Source organism: Chaetodon trifascialis, chromosome 7 (assembly GCF_039877785.1).
Source record: "Chaetodon trifascialis isolate fChaTrf1 chromosome 7, fChaTrf1.hap1, whole genome shotgun sequence".
Lineage (NCBI taxonomy): Eukaryota > Metazoa > Chordata > Actinopteri > Chaetodontiformes > Chaetodontidae > Chaetodon > Chaetodon trifascialis.
Window position 1 is genome coordinate 13,555,443 of NC_092062.1, and position 20,594 is coordinate 13,576,036.

At 42.4% G+C, this 20,594-nt stretch overlaps 1 protein-coding gene across 1 annotated transcript; it reads left to right on the plus strand.

The window, feature by feature from the left end:
• The first annotated feature begins 938 nt into the window (after positions 1-938).
• On the plus strand, positions 939-6,805 carry irx2a (iroquois homeobox 2a). The gene is made up of 3 exons (XM_070966505.1): positions 939-1,395; positions 2,707-3,112; positions 3,990-6,805. Exons 1-3 carry the CDS (start codon positions 1,156-1,158, stop codon positions 4,898-4,900), a joined length of 1,557 nt encoding a protein of 518 aa, XP_070822606.1. The 5' UTR covers positions 939-1,155; the 3' UTR covers positions 4,901-6,805.
• Positions 6,806-20,594: the final 13,789 nt, after the last annotated feature.

Genomic DNA, 20,594 nt, shown 5'->3' on the forward strand with positions numbered 1-20,594 from the left:
TGTTATTTTAATAATAAGGGCCGAGCGTATGTGGGATGCGCTAAGTGGTGGAAATGAAGGGGCCGGGTGCACATCGCGCAGGCCGAGCGTGAGTGAGGAGCGCGCACTTATCAGTGCTCGCATTCATTTCATAGATGTGTCCGCGTTTGATAGATGGACTGACGAAATAACCAGCTGCATGTGGAGAGCACTGGCCATTTTATACTCTCTCTCTCTCTCTCTCTCCCCCCCCCCCCGCACGCTTGTTATGGGAGTGCGCGCAAGTTTTGATCAGGCAGGCGCTGTGTGTCACAATCAACCTGACTTTAGTAAAACTGTCAAAATAAATAACCCCCACAGCACAAAAAGCATTGAGGAAAAACAGGCACATACACTGCGCGTGCTAATGTTGTATACTTCCCTTTTTCTCGATGTCTATTTTTGTCTCGTAGTCCAAAAAAATACCTGTCCTTACAAGTTAATTAACACGGCTTTGGGCTGTTTAGCGATAACTGAAATGACTGAACTGAAAAAGGAGTCAAATTTAAATTGCGATTCGCCTCACCTGTGAAGTGGGTTTCCCTGAACCAAATGACAAATAATCAGAGTGGACCAGTTCATATGAATGAGCAACAGATACATTACTGCCCAGTGCATTTGGTAGATTTGTCTGATTTTATTCAGTGAAGCGGGTTTTAAAATGCCACAGTCAGCTAAACAACTCTTGGACAGGCACTACTTTTTGCAGTGTGGAGTCTTGGTTTTGTTCCGAGGCTCCATTTCTATGAGGCAGAAAGGGGGCGGGGATGGGATATTCAGATGAGCCGGAGTGACAGCTCCAGTTTCCCCCAATGCTCGGTGTGTCTGAAACTCCACCGGCTCCTTCCCTCCTAACTCCTCACTTCATAGTGCTGCGTACTAAAAACATCGGACGCTAGGGGATCAAGACGCATGCCACATTGCCTCTATGAGGGCACTTTAACAGATCTTTCTGGTGTTTTTTTCCCAGTAAGGGGGCTGTGGAGGGAGGACTTTTTTTTTTTATTTTCATTGTCTGATGACTGTTTGCACGGCTGATTATTGAGTTGATTGTTTGTTATTTTGGCTGTTGTAGCCGAACGCCCTGCGCGTTTTTTCCTCCCTTTTTGGAATCGGCGACCTATTCCGCGCTCACCAATGTCCTATCCTCAGGGTTACCTCTACCAGCCCCCGGGCTCTCTGGCTCTTTATTCGTGTCCGGCTTACGGGGCCTCGGCTCTGGCTGCCCCGCGGAATGAAGACTTGGCGAGGTCGTCATCTGGCTCAGCCTTCAGTCCTTATCCTGGATCGGCTGCTTTCTCCGCCTCGGCTGGGGCAGGCTTCTCCAGTCCGCTGTCATACTCCGCGGATCCAACGACGGGATTCCCATCCTACATGGTAAAATATCTCATCTATTCATGTGTGAGTCTGTGTGATTAGGCTCCGAAGCAGGTGATCGTGTCGGCGAGTTTAAGTCTGCAAGTGCGCAAAATGTTTGCTGGTCTGCAGGCGCACAGCGCGATTAAATCGGTACAGATCCTCAGTGTTTTTGTTAGGATTCACTAATCACTAAGTGCTTGCAGAACTTTCTTGAGTGTTGCTATACAGTTACATCTAATGGCCTACTCATTGGGTTCTTACCATAAAATCCTTGACCTCTTTGACTTAAATGGGATTTTTAAGCATGAGCTGCAAATTGTAAGGGCTTGACCAACGCTCAACACTCACTGCGCGGCTAATCATGTAAAACAGAACGCCACATAAGATTTTTATTTGAGCCTTCAGCTTGCGAGCAGTTAATTTATGCGTCATAGAAAATTAATAGAACGCCGGCTGCAACTCTTTCTTCTTCGGCAGTCATTAAAATCACCGGGGATGAAGTCGCCGACTTTATTCCGAGTTGAATAAACTGAATTTGAACATGAAAAGCATGACTTGCAATGCTAATGTCACAGGGCACTTCAATCGTTTTAGGAAAGGTGCATATCAAGTGATTTGCTAATGGGATTTGTAATGCTGCAAAGAGGAGATATGTTCACACATTGAGGCTTCCACGACAAAACAAAAAGCAGCCACTGAAAGAAAATGAGGAAGTTAATAGGTGATTACAGAAAATTGAAATTTGCTTTTTTATTTTCTTTCCGGGTTATTAACAGGAGCCCTGTTATTAGTTAATCCGATAATGATCTTAACCATTAGTTAACCATTAGTTCACGCCTTTCTGCGGCCTGCTTGTACGCACGGTGTGTTTACTACCCCTGCTTGCAGTTACACTTTAAAAAATCTTAACGAGTGTGGTTTGCAAATGATCAAATAAAAACAGTGGTAATAAAAACAGGCAGTATTGATACTGTGTTTATTTTTAGGAATAGCCTGCACGTTGTTAATCAGTCCCAGGGGATTTAAATGGTATTTTATACGATTTACAAAAAATCCGGATACAATCTGTCAGTGCGTTTACACCATTATCCAGCCTCATTTCACCTGTTCCGACAAGTTTCTCAAAACTAATGACGATACTGTTAAACACTGTAATATTTTAATGCAATTATAATAAAAACTTAGATGTGTGTTCTTTAAAATGTATTTAAAATATATGGAGTTGTTTGTAAATAAGTCACAAGCCACATTAATGTCATATTAAAAATAAATAAATAAAAATAAAAAGCATCGCAGACTCGTGACTTTTTTTTTCCAACTTTGCTCCAGAGCTCTCCATATGACGCGCACACGACGGGCATGGCCGGGGCGTTGAGTTACCACCCATACGGGAGCCCAGGGTACCCCTACCAACTCAACGACCCGGCTTACCGCAAGAACGCCACCAGGGACGCCACGGCCACCCTGAAGGCCTGGCTGCAGGAGCACAGGAAGAACCCGTACCCGACGAAAGGGGAGAAGATCATGCTGGCCATTATTACCAAGATGACCCTGACGCAGGTCTCCACATGGTTCGCCAATGCCAGGCGGAGGCTCAAGAAGGAGAACAAGATGACCTGGGCGCCCAGGAATAAGAGCGAAGACGAGGACGAGGAGGATGGGGAAGGGGAGAGAAAGGAGGTGGAGCGCTCCGAAAAAGCCCTGGATAACAGCGAGGCTTCAGCGGAGGATGAAGGTGGGGTATAATCTGGCGACCGAGCCAATGATCCATTTAACAATTCAGGGCAGGACGGGGGTGGGAAGGAGGGGAGGGGTGCATGCCCCTTTTATTTACAGCTCAAGTATTATTATTAATATCATTTTTGCAAATCAGATTTTTAGTAAAAATAATGTGAAACTATGAAACCATGAAAAAAATGTGCAATGCAAAGAAGCTGGTCTGAATATATGTTTTGTTTTATTTTTTGCAAGAGTTCTGGCTTCATGTGCTGTTTCATTGGTGTTGATTGATTTTTTTTTTTTTCTTCATGAAAGCGAGCTTCTCGACTCCACACTACACTAAATGACCTGTTAAGGTGAACAGTTTCTTTTCTTTAACATGATTAATGGCAGGTCACTGGCAAAGTAGACACATAACACAGCAATCCATGTGAGCGCATGAGTGACCTCGATGCAACTGAACTGTTGATGTTATTCTCTTGATGACATTTATAAAAAATTATGTTAAAAAAAATAAATAAGTAAACGCATTATTTTTTTTTTAGCATTTATTAAAAGGGGCTTTTAACTGTAGCCTACTGTTTAAACTGATATGAATAAGTGATATGTTACTTGTTCAAGCCTGGTTGGTTGTAAAACATTAGGACATTGAATTTACTTTGACTACAATGTAGTTTTCTGGTATTTTATTATCTTTAAGAAAATCTCAACGTATGTCTCTATCTCCATTTTGGAATATTACTGCTCATTAATATTTAATAGGATATATGTGTTTACTTTTTACAGTTCTCTTTTCCCTTCTTTCTTAAACATTTTTTTTTCCCTCCACAGGCCTCCCTAGCCCACACATATATTTCATTTCATCACTGTTATTATTCCTCCTCTTGTCTTAGGTATCAGCTTGCACGTCGACACCCTGACGGACCACTCCTGCTCGGCAGAGTCTGACGGGGAGAAGGTCAGCTGCCGTGTGGGAGAGCTGGGCTCCGACCAGTCCGGCGACAAACACGACGCGGACGGCGACGAGCAGAACCACGACCCGCGGGCTCAGCTCTCGCCCAAACCCGTCACCTCGTCGCCTCTAACGGGAGTAGAAGCTCCGGTTCTCAGCCATCACCAACATCACCACCACCACCCCCACCTCCATCACCTCCACCATCTCCACAGCCAGCGCGAGGATCTGGCCCGGAGCCTCGCGAACAGCAACAATATCAGCACCAATAAATCGTCCTCATGCCTCGACAGCAGATCTTCCTCGGGGCCGCCTCAGAACCCTACAGTCAAGCCCAAGTTGTGGTCGCTGGCGGAGATTGCTACCTCGGACCAAAAGCAGCAACATCAGCAGCAGCCAGTGGGGCAGCCTGGGCAACCAAGCTGCCCCTCCTCCAGCGGTGGCCTCCTCACTCCCCCCACGCCTTCCACCACCTCCCCGGCTGCCAGTTCCCCCTCCCTCTACCCGGCCCCCTCCATCCTTGGAAGACCTATTTATTACACTTCTCCCTTTTATAGCAATTACACAAACTATGGCAACTTCAGCCCCCTGCAGGGCCAAGGGATCCTGCGGTACACTAATTCATCCGGAGTGAGTCTGGCTGCTGCTGCCGCCGCCGCCGCCGCCGCTGCTGCTGCAAACGAGGGTCTCAGCTCCTCTCACCAGGCTCTGGAGGCGAGCACAAACCCCAAACACAGGCCAGACTCCCCCCTCGTTAAAAATAACCCAAACCAGATTGTTGTTGTCGAGCAGCAGCAGCAGCAGCAGCAGCATTTCAGAGCCGCAAATTTAGAGGCAAAGAAAGGTACGTAATGGCATGATGCGGCACGGCGTTAGCGACACGATCTGCGCTTCTGTAATCTGCTGTTGAATCTCGCGGTTGTATTTTTCTTTAAAGGCGAGAGGGAACTCGCACCACGGTGGAAGTAAACATTAGTTCACTTGTTTCCAATGCAAGTCAACTGGTTTTCTGTCACTTTCATGTGTCATTGCAGTCACACCATGGGATCTGGCAGGTTATTATTATTATTATTATTATTATTATTATTATTATTATTATTATTATTATTATTTGCCTTGTTTCAAGACAGTTTTCTCAAGCGAACTTCAGTGGCTTTATGTGACACTGTTGGCAGATTTCCACTTGTTTTAAGATGAATACGATTTCGGGGCTTGATGTGAGACTTAAGAAGGATGAACGTGAATCATGGCCTGTAAGTCGTTTTCAGTGCATTTGCTGAAATCATTTCTAATTGTTCTCCATTTGTTTAACAACATGCGTATTTTTGGTCTTTCTCACAGTGATTCTGAAGTATCAGGCGATGGGATTTTCATTTGCAACATTAGAAGCAAGTAGGGATGTCATAAGAAAGGCGGGTTGCAAGCGAACGTGCTGGAGTACACCTCCGGATAGAGACGATGAAATAAGCCCATTAAGGACAGGCCCCAGATCAGCCTAAACACAGACACACGAGTGCACACAAACACACGGTGGACAGCCTGCAAGCAGAGACATGTTGCCATAGCTTTGAGCTGGAATTCTATTTTTAATGTTTCTTCTGATATGTGAGCGTGCATGTGTGTGTGCACGCCCGCGCGCACAGTGGGCCCCAAACCTTATCTTTCAGCTTAGGATAACTCTAATGACACAGGGTCAGCCAAAAGCAAACAAATCAGTTCGTTTGCTCTGTGCGCTCATCGTGCAACTTCACATCTTCAAATGTCACTTAGGTGGTTGTGGTTCTATCCTTGCGCACATTCAAAGCTTTGCCTCCATGCCGCTGGATGGCCTATAGACGTTTTGCTTTTTTGGAACCGGTAATGAGGCAGAGGGGATTTTAATAAGCGCTTGCAGTGTAGAGCTGTTTTGGGTAGAGCCAGCCTGAGGAAACTTTGTGTTTTTTGCTCTTGTGGAGGGAGTTGATCGTTTTGATCATGTGGGATTTTTATTTCCACGGTCTGCAGGTAGGTGTCACAATTGCTTTGAGTATCAAGCGACGTAGGCCGCCACCTCTTAGCCCCATGTTTTAACCCCCATAACCTTTCCTCCAAACCGGATCTAGTGCCACCATATAGTCGGAATGAAAGCTGCTACCGCTTCCTCAGCTCCCCCCAGGCTGAGACACTCTCTGCAGCGCGCACGCTCGCCCGTCAGTTTCATTTCAGCTGTTTTGTTTCGATGCATTGTGGATGATAATTTCATATGCTGGTTTGGAAAATGACCTCCCATTATATGTGATTCACATGTTATTTCTCAGGATCCTATGGTTTGATTATTTGCCACGGTATATTATTTTGGTTTATATTTATGTGTGGAAAACATAATTTGGCCTTTCTGTGAAACCGCATTCGTTAAAGGAGGTGTCTTGGGACGCAGAGCGGACGGAACTGAAGTGAACTTGAGGACTTCAAAGTGGAATAGCCTACATTTGATATTTATTTTTTTAAATGATGGCGAAATGATGCCTATAATTTATGCAAGTTGTATTGCAAAAATGGGAAACTGACATCGTCTGTTTGTTTTGTAAATATATATATATAAATATATATATATATATTATGGACGGTTTTTATTTGAGACGCATTTGGGAAAAAGCTACACAATCTTGTTATCAGGAGAACTTTTACTAATTTATATCTTTGAATGTAAATAAAATAAAACGCGCTGGTATTGATGTGCTGGCGGGGTATGATATTCATTACTCAAAGGAGAAAATATTAAACTGTTTTCCCAACTATTACATCAATCTTGGGGAGTCATTCTTTTATTCACACCAGACCTGTATTTAACACTGGGGCATTTTCGATTCACTCTGCTCATTGTTCTTTTATTATGTCAGTCAAACGCAGATGGGAAATGTTTGATGAATCTCGCTTTTCATAAACATTATGAGTTTTCACAGATTGCACAATCCATTCTTTCTAAATGAACCATCATTTTCTTTTAGGGCCTCATTCTGGTCAGGGAATCTCCCTCGGCCACATATTCACGACCTTGATTGGGATAAACGACATACTTATTTCATTTTTCTCCCCTTTCCCCCTCTCCCCTCGCCCTGCCACGCATTTATTTTTCTGTGTGATTAATACAGCCGTGGGACGCATCGGGCATTATGGGCTCCCAGCGGGCCGTCCCTGGAGCTTTTTAGCCTGGTTCAGGATGGGTCAGCCCTGCCTGCTTCATTACGGCACGGCATTGAGCAATCCATAAAAGTCTATCTAAGCATCTGCCAGCTCCAATGGGCTGTGTGATGGGCCCTAATCGGACAGGCTTTCCTCTGCTTTTCATCATGGCTTGGTTATTACAGCGGCTTTAGGACACAGCTAATTAAACAATTTAGAAAAAAGGAAATGCATTATTATTATTATTATTATTATTATTATTATTATTATTATTATTATTATTATTATACAATATTTTTACACACTATTTAAAGCTCATTTCATAGATTTTTTTATGATTGAGAAAATGAATTTCAGTATTTTGTCACCCACAGTTGTGGCCTTGTAGAGGCAGATCAAATATATAATATTCCCATCCTCCAAGAGCAGGCCTCCGTCATCGCTTCCAGCCAGTCTAAAAGCTAATCCTTCATTTTCCAGTTGAATTTGAGCTTGAGTGTTGTCCAAATCTCAAGGGACTCCCTTTCACCTTGCTTTTCCTCCTCCTTCTTCTCCCCCCTGCTTCATCCAAGGAAGTAATATTTGGCTGCCACCAGGGATGCAGTGGAGGGTAAACCCACCTTAAACTCACTTAGCCCACCTTTTAGGCTGACAGAAGTCTTTATGACATCAATTCATGTTGTGTGGTGAATTGTGTCACACTGTCAGAAATGTTATGAGAGTAAGGTCTAAATAAAAAAAAAAAAAAAAAAAAAAAAGATTTTCTTAAACTATGGATTTTTGTTTAAATTGAGTGTTATTCTACTTTTGATCACCACTGCCTGATCCTGATACAATTTACTCACCTTTCTATTTACCTTTACTCCACTGGCAGTCACCTATATGGAAGTCATGCACGCTATAGCCCCTGGCCTGCTTCTTCTTCTTCAACCCAAACGCTTTCATTAGGGGTTGATTTATTGAAATGCATGCTTTATTCTCAGGTGGGCTCCCCGAGGACTCAGCACTGTTGTCAAATAACACCAGAGGCACTCTCCAAAGCACACGGGGCCCTGCCTCGCTCTCCCTCCCTTTCTCTCACCCGCTGCTGCACCCTCCAAATGTCAACATTTGTTCTCAATAAAAAGAGTTATTGTTTCTGTTAAAAAAAAAAAAATTGCTCGGCAACCGGTCGCCTTTGAACACATGAAAAGAAACTTCCACCCCTCCTCTTTGTTTGATTGAGAGCAATGGCAGGTGAAAATGGGAGCAAGGCGTCCATTGCACGTGATGAACCTCAAGCTGTGAAGCCTGTTATGAAACGATTGTGAATTTATGCCACAATTAGTCGCAATTGTACAGAGGCATTTCTGTCCCTTTTGAAGAACCTGCTCTTTGCCTCACATTTGTTGAACTATTAGCAGAGGAAGCCAGGGTGCCCTTGACGGTCTAGATATTGATCCTCAAGGGCAAAACAGACAATTTACTGTATTTTCAAGTCTACTGTAGAGTGTAAGGCCTTGCTAAGCCTATGCTTTAGAGCGAGGAACAATTCAAACTTATCTAGATATTCTTTAATTCTATGCATTGCATATCAAGTACAGTCATAATCCTATCATATAGCTTACCAAAGAGGGTGTGTTCATCCATACTAAGGACTAGTTGTCATTGAAAGCTAAATTGATGGTATCGCAGGGCTCATAGGCTTCACGTGAGCGTAGACTGCAGAGCAAGTGGACTCATTCCCCTTATCGTTGATCAAATAAGCAGCTCGTATATGCAGATAATTCATGAGCTCTTTGTATCCTTTATCCTCCCATCAACCCTTTCTCCTCCAAAATGCTTCGGACATTAATCTCTGACGCACACCTGTGTGCCTCCCCAACAGGAAGTTAATGCAGCTAAAGTTTTATTGGAGCAATAGAAGGTTTATTATGTTTCACAAACACTAACTGTAGTAGTTAATGGGGTGGGATGTTAAGTACGACCAGTAGGAAGTGATGAATTAGCTGCAGATACTGAGACGTTAAAAGAGAAATGACACTGAAATTCCACCTGCATATCGTTTGACAGTCTGTATGAATAGCCTTCCACTTATGTCTCTTGTGGGGAGACACAAGCTAGAATAAGCAGTTATTTCTTTTATTCAGGATGTAATACAGTTATCTCCATAAACGATCCATTGAGAGAAAATTCAGAAAGAACACTGAATGTTTCAGGGATAACAGCCTTCAGAAATTTCTGTTGAAAATGTGTAAACTTTAACAGGCACTGTATAAACTATTGATATCAGAAACAATTCCAATTTTTTCCATAACATATTTGTAATCCTTTATTAGATAAAGAGGGAATAAATGCGAGCAAAACAGCAGAAAAAACATTGTTACCCTTTGATTGAACCTTTCTTTAATTCCACCATGTCTGACACTCTTATGGTAAATCCACCCATTAAGACCCAACCATAAATACTGCCAATGTTCAGACTTAAGCCTAAGTAGCACTAATATTCAGGGGAGAGTGAGAGACGAAAGAGAGCGGCGTACAAATCAGGTACAGGTGTGTTTAATAACGCACATCAAAGTGGACAGGGGACTTTAAAAATGAGTCCGGGGTCCTGTCCTCTCGTAAAGGTGTCAGGTGAAATGTTCACTACTGTGGATGATCAAGGGGAGTAAGCTGTGCAGGATTTTGACACACTCGTGCACACACACAAAGATACACATACATACTGATTCTCGCATGCTTCTCCCTCCCTACCCTATGGTACACACACCCGCACACACTCAGACTGAGAGACGCTAATGCTTGTCCACACGACACTCTAAACAAGGCCATTAGGAGCCCTGACTTCCACTCCTAATTGACAGTTATGTTTAATGCCTGTGGTGAGTAAACACTTCAGAGTAGTGGACTGCACCTTTGGGCTGTAAATCAGGCAAAAACTGGAAGCCCGCGTTGGAGGCGGCAGTGAAAACTCTTGTAAAGGTGAATGTAAAAGGTGAGGTGCAAAAGACATACAATGTGTGTGTGTGTGTGTGTGTGTGTGTGTGTGTGTGTGTGTGTGTGTGTGTGCAGTGCAAGCACATTATACAGCATAGGTAGGTGCGTCTGTGTGCATTTAGAAACATATCTTTGTCCTTGTTGTGTACAACAAAAACAACACAACATTACTACACATAATCATTTTGTCATTATAAAAATGTACATAATCCACAATTGTATTTTTATATATATATACACACACACACACACAAATATATTACAGTATATACATACAAATATGTTCCTCTCACACTCCAGTCAATCATATGTTCTTGGCAGGTGTTAAAAAAAGGCCACACACTGATATTTGAAATTTCAGAATCACAATGGTCAATATAATGATCTTTACATCTGTATTTTGTGAAAAGTGAAATTTCACTCATACACTGTTCACATGTGGTGTCGGATCATCTTAAAGGTAAGCAAGAGTATGAATGGCAGAATAGTCACCTGAGACATACATTAAGAAAAGAAAAAGGATGCTACTGTTGGCACTGTTACTCGTGTCATTATTGTGTCAAACACTCGCGTTATAACACAAACAAATATGCTCTGTACAGCTGCGCGCTACACACACACACACACACACACACACACACACACACACACACACACACACACACACACACAAAGACAAAGACAGAGCTACTCTGCATTACCTGTGACCTGAGACGCACCTGCTAGAGTTGGTATGGTATGTGCAGGCACATGCATTTATACACACATACTGACGAAGGCAGAACAGAGTGTTCTTTCATGTTACCATAAGACATAGTCAACAGTGTGGACACTACAGCCCATCCATAATAAAAATAAGTGGTGCATTCTATCAAAATGATGAAGCCAGTCACATACAGTGTTTAACTACAAATTAGTGTGGGCCGATAGATATAAAGGAAGGCAGAAGGACAAAGTGACAGAAGTTCAAGCCACGATTTAGATGTAGGATATATCAGAGATGTAAATATAGTTTTCAACATATCATGCCATCATATTGAATGCGGATACTTCCACACAGGTTCACTGCATGGTGCTATTACACAGTTGACTTTCAGTCGTGCTCTGTGGCATGAGCAGGCCCTGTTGATTCTGTTTATATTAAGATGGCAAGAGGAAAAGACTCCAGTGACTTTGAAAGAGGGTTCATTGTTAGGGCATGGATGGCAGGAGCTTCAGTGACGAACACTGCTCAACTGGCTGGTGTTTCATAGGAACATTGACTAAAGTGACATGTGTGTTTAGATTGATGGGAAAGTTATCAGTGATGACCGTGATGCCCGTGCATGAGTGCGATATGTAAGCAAAAACAGAAGAGCAACTCTTCCACCGGTGACTGAGAATGTCAATGCAGCACGTGATCAGACTGCCAGCAAGAACAGTCTGTCAACAATTACATAGAGAGGGATATTATGGTAGGGTTGCAGTGCATAAACCCCTCATTACAAAGATGAATGCACATTTGAGAGTTCAGTGAGGCTAAAATCACCGACACCGGCAGGTTCTGCAGCACTCCCTGCTGGAAAAGGATCCAGCTGCAGACATACACAGCACGCTCTGCCAGATGAAAATTAAAGAAAACAACAACATATGAATGTTTTAAATGTCACCTTTTGTTATTTACTTGAGAGTTGAATGCTTGAGGAAGTTTTGAGAAAAATTAGCAATACTGAATAAAAACGCCAAGCATCATGGTCAGCAGATGTTACCTCCTCAACCCATGAGTTTAATATAATGAGAACACCCAGCTCATGGTAAAGCATTTGGTTTATCATGTGGTGGCTCACCAAGAGAACAATACAGGTGTGAATGAGGGGATCCAGTGTTTCTGTTATGCTGCGGGGACGTTTTGCTGGCAGGGTTTGGGTTCACTTGTCCCCTCAGAGAGAAAGGTCACTGCAAGTTAATACAAAGTCATTCTGAGTGATCACCTTTCATCCTATGTGAAACATTTCTGTCCTGATGGGAGTGGTCTCTTCCCCCATTCATCGAGCACGAGGGGTCACTGAATGCTTTGATGAGTATGAAAATGATATGAATCATATGCTGTGGCCTCCACAGTTAGCAGATCTCAGCTCAGCTGAACACCTGGGGGAGATTTAGTACAGACGTGTTAGACAGCAGTTTGATTTGACTACATATTGTTCACTTTTTCCATTGGCCCAATATTACCGCACGTTTGTGTGAAAGCGCTTGTGTTTTGATGGGTTGTGTATATCCAAAATGTTGTGCCTGCTCCTCTACACGCTGTGATGTGCGTCTAAGCGTAGTTAACACTCAGTTAAACCTCCATCCTGAATTGCGAACTGTCAGCTTTTAAGATCAGTGAGTCCAACAAGTGGATGAGGCAGACAGGAGAAAACCGCGTTTTCTCTTCCTGTCTGTCTGGAGTGTTTTATAAATGAGCTCAACATGTCTGCACGCAACCTTTTTTCCCATCACGTACTCTGTGAGACATATCAGGGAAGTGATTCATGTTAAATAGTATCTGTCAGACTTGTCGGCTAATTAAACGAAGCTTTGCTTTAAGCGTACACTTTAGTGTCATGACTTTTCACTTGATTTTACAGCTTTCAACATACGATACTTTCACTGAGTAATGGGATAGCGTGCAAATCAAACAGCATTAATGTGAATGTATTGAAGAGAAACTGCGGTCCAAGATGCTGGTTTAATGAAAATAACCTAGAAGACATGCCTTGAGGCACAGTTTGAGGCACTATATATTATCTGCCAAAATGTTCATTTTAGGAATACTCTTTAAACATGTTGCATCACTTCAAGTTACAGCGAAATGGTATGAATCAAAGGCAGCTTAAGAAGACTCTTGGATGAGTTGGAAAAAAAATTGTTAAGACCAAAGCGCAAGTCCAGTTGCTTTGACAAGATATGACCTGGATAACACAAGCAGATGCATTTTCTGGAATGTTAATCCAAATATGAGCACAATTACCGTGTTAAAGGTATGCTATGCAGGGTTCTCCTAAAAAACACACAAAACAAACAAACAAACAAACAAATGTATAGACTAATACAAATTCAATCATCACTCCTGACCCACGAGAAGTGTGTGGCTGTGTATTTAATTGTGGATACTCTGCCCTTTGCCTGTATTTCTTATTTTTTTGTTATTTTGCTGCATTCAGGATGTTTCTGGGCATCAGCCTTTGGGCAGTGGGTGTGTCGCCCTCAGCCAATCACAGCACACAGGTGAGGTCAGGACTTTCGCAACCAGGGACGTTGCTGTCTCCATCTGTCCTCTGCTCTCTGTGTCAAAGATGTACAAACAGCTCTAGGTCTGTTTGACTGAGTACGAGACTGAGTTACACACACACACACACGCACGCACGCACGCACGCACGCACGCGCGCGCGCACACACACACACAGACACACACACACACACACACGTGCACTTCAGCTGCATTCACACAAGATCTCGCAATGCACTTTCCTGCAGGGTTGTGCAGAATTGTGGCCATCTTTATTTGTACTTTAGACCATAAATGCAGTGAAACAATTCGACAATATTTTTATATCTATTTCTCTAATTTACTGCTCTGTAAATGCCACTCTTTTTCTTTATGTACTCTCTAGCTTGCTCGGCCACTGCTGTTCTCTCTGTCTTGCTCTCATCTGGGGAGGGGGAACCAACTTTGAATGGTGTGCTTACGAACGGCAACTGACAAATCTTGCATAGTTTGCCTTTAATTTCCATACAAGTCCACTTTCGAGATGAGAAATTTTCAGATGAGTGATGTTTACAGAACAACCCCATTGCAAGACCGGAACATCAATACTCAATGACTCTGCAAAACCCCCAATCAGTTCAGTGCCAATGGTTTCTTTGCCAACATTTTGAAAAATCTTGCTTATTTGCACATGGCAACTATGATATGGTTAATTTGGAAAAAGGCTGTGGTAAATTCAATTAAAATATGCGTACGTTATGCTTAGATTTAGGCGACTCGAACACGAGTAAGGCAACAAAATAAGAACCTTTAATGTTGATTAAAAACACAAATGTAAATTGCATTTTTATTAAGCCACAATAAATGGGATGCTGCATGACTGTCTACCACCTTGACCTCTACGCTCTTTCTGCCTTGCAACTGTACATGAAGGCCACACTATTCCTAAATGGCACTGGATGTTAATGGTAACATGAAAAAATGACTTAATTCCTAAAGATATAGGAATATTTCCAAATCAAATGTCTGTTGATTACTAATAAAAGGAGAGGAATCATGTTAATGTCAATGACAGTAAATGTAAGCCATAAATTTGTCCTGACCTTGTAAAATGTATTATTTATTTATTAGGAGGGTGTTGCCTGGAATATATCTCCTCCAACAACACACATTTCACCTCATTTCACCAGTTTTTCCAGAAGAACCTTACCTCCAAGCTTCCACAGAGATTGTGACCAGCAGGCAATCCCTCACTGGCTTCCCACAACAAAAAAAATGGCAGTTATGTGGTGCTTCTGTGGTAGTTGTGGGTGAGGATTGCACCCCACATGCCAGCACAGGTGTAAAGCGGGTTAATTTGCAGCTTTCAGCAACAAGGTATTTCATCATGCTTTAAATCATTAACCTACAACTACATCGACTTTTTTCCCCCCATAGTTTACAACACAACTTCTGGAGGGTCAAACCCAAAGTTCTTCAGTCTGTCTTCATCATGATCTAAATGAAAGATAACCTTCAAGCCATAGTCACAACTGTCCCCCCATTTCCACCACACACTGGCAAACATCTCCCCCTCCTCCCCCTCCCTCTTCCAAAGCTCCAATTGTACTCCTCCTCTGCCCCAAATAGGGTTATTCCCCAAGAGGTGGGGTGGGGTGGGAAGGAGAACAGGGAGACTGCACTTTGCCAAGCACACTCCTCTCTCTCTCTCTCTCTCTCTCTCTCTCTCTCTCTCTCTGAGGACAATCCTCTTTCGACTCCCGACCCACCCAGGAATATTAGTCTTATTTCATTTAATCAGGGAATCCTAACACCCAAAAGATTTCAATTCATTAAAGGCACTCAGATATTCAGGCCAGCTGCTTCCTGGCGACTGGCTAAAGACAAGGTGGAGACAGACAGACAGACTGTGTGTGTGTGTGTGTGTGTGTGTGTGTGTGTGTGTGTGTGTGTGTGTGTGTGTGTGTGTGTGTGTGTGTGTGTGTGTGTGTGTGTGTGTGTATGTGTGTGTGTGTGTGTGTGTGTGTGTGTGTGTGTGCGTGTGTGTGTGTGCATGCGTGCATGTCCATGCGCATGCGTGTCCTCTCTCTCTCTCTCTGTGGGGACAGGGCAACCCAATCCTCAGCAATGCCCTGGCTGTGCTCAGCACAATTCAGCAGCAGCTATACCTAATCACACCTCACAGAGGTGGTTCTGCTTATACTCAGTGATTGTATGTGTGTGTGTGTGTGTGTGTGTGTGTGTGTGTGTGTGTGTGTGTTTTGTTTGGGGTGAAGGAATGCGTGTTGAAGAGTGCACAGTCTGAGCACACATACAACTGTGCATGCACTTGTATATGTACACACACACACACACACACACACACACACACACACACACACACACACACACACACATTTGCAAGGCTTTTAAAGGAGAGACTGTTGATCCCTCCACAAGCAAGCGAAGCGGCTTACATCTTTCTGTTACAGAGGATTGGAGGTGCATTCTAATACAATTACGCTGACGAAAAAAGTGCTTGTATAGGAGGAAGGAGGTGCTGCAGCAACATCGGCAAGCTTGAAACTGTCCAAAGGCACTTCAGTGGTGACATATAGACAAAGAGGGAAATGAGTGGAACAAGGCGATTGTTGCAGACAACATAGCTGTGGTTTAGGGTGGACGCGTAAAATGACATTTAGAGTCCAGGACAAAACCAATTGGACTTCCTTTCATGTGCTTAGTTACTCATTTTTGGAGCGAAGGCTTTCCTCTGATCAAGGATGCGTGTGTGTGTGTGTCCTTGTGCATCTTTGTGTGCATGCTGGTGAGAGAGATTCATGTTCATGTGTCTGTGCACATCTATCCGTGTGTGCTCATCTTTATGTCAGTGTGTGTGTAAGACACAGAGAGACAGAATGCATTTGCATATGTGGCTATGTGTGTGTGTTTGCATGTGCATGTCTGAATGCACCTGTGTGTATGCAAGTGCATGTTTGTGTGTGTGTGTGTGTGTGTGTGTGTGTGTGTGTGTGTGTGTGTGTGTGTGTGTGTGTGTATTTTATGCACAATATACTTCACAGACCAGATGGCTGCAGAGTGGCTTAGGAATCAATATTTAAGAGGAAAACATACCAACAATGCATCTGCATGTGTTTGCTGTACCCCTGTGATAAAATATTGACTCTCTGGTTTTTGCAAGAATTATCGGCTGTGGTCAAAAATAGGATATGCGGCTTACCAGCCTGTAGCTGCTTTGTGGAAGCGGTGATGACGGCTACACATTCGTGTCAAATGTGAATGTAGACAGGCAGTGTGGATGTTTGTCATGAAATACTGCCACCAACAGCAGATGTCAAAATGTGTTGCTGGCAGTTGCTGTTACTTCTGTTTGAATGAGCAGAAGTCGAGAGAGGGTGAGGGAGAAAGATAGATGCCTCACTCAACTGTTCTAAAGCTATGCTTTCTGCTTTACTGAATGCTTAATCCAGAAGGGCTTTTAATATGTCAGACTAAGCATAGTGCAGCATTTTTATAATTCTTATGCTGCTAAAGGGCTGAAAGCTGAAATCCTTCCTTCCTACCTCTTTACACTCCTCATTTCTTGGTGATTAACTGTTTACATGGTTGCACTTGTACTTTCTGAGATTATTGTGTCAGCTAAATACTTTAATTTTTGCTTTTCTTCAATCACATGCTTTATTCTTATAAATAATGTAACGCTGAAAGGCAAGGGAGTGTTAGAAAAATAGCAAGGTTTAGTGCTTTCATAGCTATTATTTAAAAAAAATGCATAGTTCTTAATTTCCTTCAGCAACTTACATGCAGCAATGTTTAAATGTAACCAGAAAATGTGCCACTATTCACATACTATCATATCTGTCATGCATGCAACACTGGCAGAACAAGCACTCTATAATACATAAGACTTTAATGAGAAAGTGGTCATGACCTTGTGACTGTGTCGACTCTGAGGTTCTGTTTTCTAGAAAGTTCTAGAAAACTTCAGGCTCCTCTTCAACTGACATGGAGCTGTGCAGAAACTAAGTACATTCAATGGTTCAAGTTTTGTACAAGATGAGAAAAAGATTTAAAAACATATACAGCAGTAGAGAATTGAAAACTTTCACAGTAGCACACACAAAGTCACCACGCTGGCAGGCTGCAAACTTTCCCATCTCAGAAACTAAATGATATTCTACTTCATTTCATAACTGTTCTCCACCAAAACACATCTGAAAGAACACAAATGTGACATTCCTTTGAGAACACACTCTGCAGTTGACAGTATCTTAACTGGAATCTGATCTGGCGGCTCTCCTCGTCTTTATGAAGAGTGAAACCAAACCGTCTTTATTTTGAGTCAACAATACAGTATGTGAATGAACGGCACAGCTGATGGGGCTGCGAAGACATATCGTAGATTTCACACTACACACAGATTGAGTTCTCCCCCTCATGAGAAAGTATGCAGTAAGGACATTTGGCCTATGAGGGGCATGACTTATATGATCCACTGAATCACATCTGAGAGGAGACCAAAAATCAGCAAGAGAGCCCACCGACCAGATCAAATATCAAGGAAACACACACACTGTTATTCAAGTATTGGTGAGTGGAATGGGGGACGGGGTTGTAATAGGTCAGATTGCACACTCACACAGGAGGAGGACTTCTATTTTTAAATCAGTGTCCATAACATTGGTAGATTTTTTTTATCAAAGTGATATTCAAAACATATAATACTTCATTCCTGCATATGACTACTCTTTAAAGGTTAGGCTTGACATTCAGACTATGCCAGCCTGCTTTGCCATTCAAATACGTCACTCAGCCTCCCTTATTTACCAAGAACTGTAGAAAGGTTTGGTTAAAAACAGACACTCTGGGGCTAATGCACAGATCTGCCTTCGCCATGAAGAAACTGAGAATGGCAAATAACTCTTTTCTAAATGTCACCTCAATAAATGACATGACTGAATGGTGAGCTCTTATTAAACTTGAACTTAACAAATTCATTTTAGTCTCCCTGAATGAGTCAATGTAATCTTTGGTATTTCTGCAATCCAATGTGGTTTCAGCATTTTTAAAAGCATTATTAATATTTCACCCTTCTTCCAGTAATAATATTCTCTCCTTATCTGGTTATGTGAAAGCACTGTCAACACTCAGAAATATAATGCGTTTTTGACTTTTAGTCCAATATTCACACATTTATACACACATAATGATTCATTTTGCCTCATGGGCCTTTGGAACAGAGATGTGTGGGAAAGCTTTAATTAAAAGCATGTCAGTGCAACCTCAAGTGAAATGCCTTCACCCGACTTCAATCTTTTTAGCCCATCTTTGTGATTTGCCTGCCAGGTTGATAGTACCACACTCATAAGTGTTTACTGTGCCAAATGATAACAACTCAAACTCAGGCTCGCTTTGTCGTCGGTGCAGAAGAAACCTCTCCAACAGGCAACTATTTATTTTTCCCAGCAAATGAGGTGTCAGCGGTAATGTTCACAGAAGTCGATGTGGGTGTGATAATTAACATGTGGGATATGGGTGAGTGTTCTTAGTGTGTTTGTGTGAGAGAGGAAGATTAAGAAGATGAAGCAGGAATTTCAGGTGTGGAAAACGGGGAGAGGAAAATGAGCGTCCTCTCACTCCACACACCCACTTGTTTCAGGCAGGCCTGGCGGTAAATACAGGCCAGAAAAGAAATGCCTTTCTTCACCATGTGTGTCACTGAAGCTTCAGAAGTCTGAAACTGTGTATGGAAAAATAAAGATATTCACGTCAAAGAAGTGAAAGCATTTCAGGAGTGTGGATCATGTGACACACAGTTAGCTGCAGTGCTAAGAGTCCATAACATTCAGTAAAACACTTGAGAAAATATATGAAAGTCAGTGTCGGGCATCATGGCTGAATGGAGAAATTTATGTTTCCATGAAGGAACTTTATAGCAATTCAGACAGCAGCCATGTCTCCTAGAAATTATATACAACTAATTTGCAGTCATAATTACATTGTGCTGACAGACATATTTGCAGACTGGATTATGTTAAGAGTCAATCTGAGTGAATGAAACAATACATTTTATATAACACACTGGAGTCACAGGGAGGTGGGTGAATGGCGCACGTAGAAACTGCAAGACTGTGGCACCAGAATCCAGGATTCACATCCAGACTGTGGTTAGATTTAGGAAAAAGATTGTGGATCTTTTTGGAAGATCATGTTGGCTTCTTCCTGTATTAAAATGACCATGATCTTTCATGAACATCGTCAGCGCCTGAACATGAACGGAAGAAAGTTGTGAAATGCTCGAGTTTCAATAGTGCATTGCAAGATTGTCCACGTGAACAATTGCTACTTGCCAGGTACATTTATTAACAACATTTCCTCATTATGTTAAAGGTCCAATGTGTAGGATCTAGCGACGTCTAGTGGTGAGGTTGCAGATTGCAAGCAGTTGAATACACTTCATCTCAACCTGACCTATGTTGGCTGCTAAAAATGCAAAATTAAGGTTATTCTTATTTTTAGGTGATCATACACTAATGAAAACATCATTTTGAAAGTAATATTACATTTCTGCAGATAGATCCTACACACTGAACGTTTAATGCAAAATCTTATTCAGTCATCGTAACATTTCCTTGAAATCACATTTTGCTGTTGCAAATGAACTGTACATAAATGTAGTTTCCAGGACACATGACTCAATACATACAGAGTCAGATTTGCACATGCTTTTGAAATGATGCCATAGGATACATGACTTTCCTGACAAAATCTCTCTCCACTTTCTCTCTCATCTCTCTTTGTCTTTTCAGTGTTAACTAGCCCAATACTGTGAGAGCACATTAAGATTATCCCACTAAACACAAAGTGTGCACTGAGAATGTTCAGGTTGTACAATTTGTAGCTATTTGGCTAAACAAGCAAAGCCATTGTTATTGCTGCTGGAGATAACAGTTGGAAAGTTGGAAACCTTTGCACTTCTCATTTTTTAGTCAGCAGCCGATTCTGATTTTCTAGTGTCTCTTGATGGCCTTGCAACAACTGTCAAACATCAGGAGAATAATGTGTGGAAAGTGAAGACCTATAAATTATTGGTGTCCCATCTGGTTTCAGTGCAAACGTGATGTTTGAAATCCAGCCGATGGCCTTACACATATAGCCGCACTCTTTTTTTCCCCA

What these genes read in the sequence shown, in the direction of transcription:
- irx2a (XM_070966505.1), top strand. Translation starts at nt 1,156, where the DNA reads ATGTCCTATCCTCAGGGTTACCTCTACCAGCCCCCGGGCTCTCTGGCT. An exon ending in CGGGATTCCCATCCTACATG is followed by an intron (nt 1,396 to 2,706) that starts GTAAAATATCTC and finishes ACTTTGCTCCAG; the next exon opens with AGCTCTCCATATGACGCGCA. An exon ending in GGCTTCAGCGGAGGATGAAG is followed by an intron (nt 3,113 to 3,989) that starts GTGGGGTATAAT and finishes CTCTTGTCTTAG; the next exon opens with GTATCAGCTTGCACGTCGAC.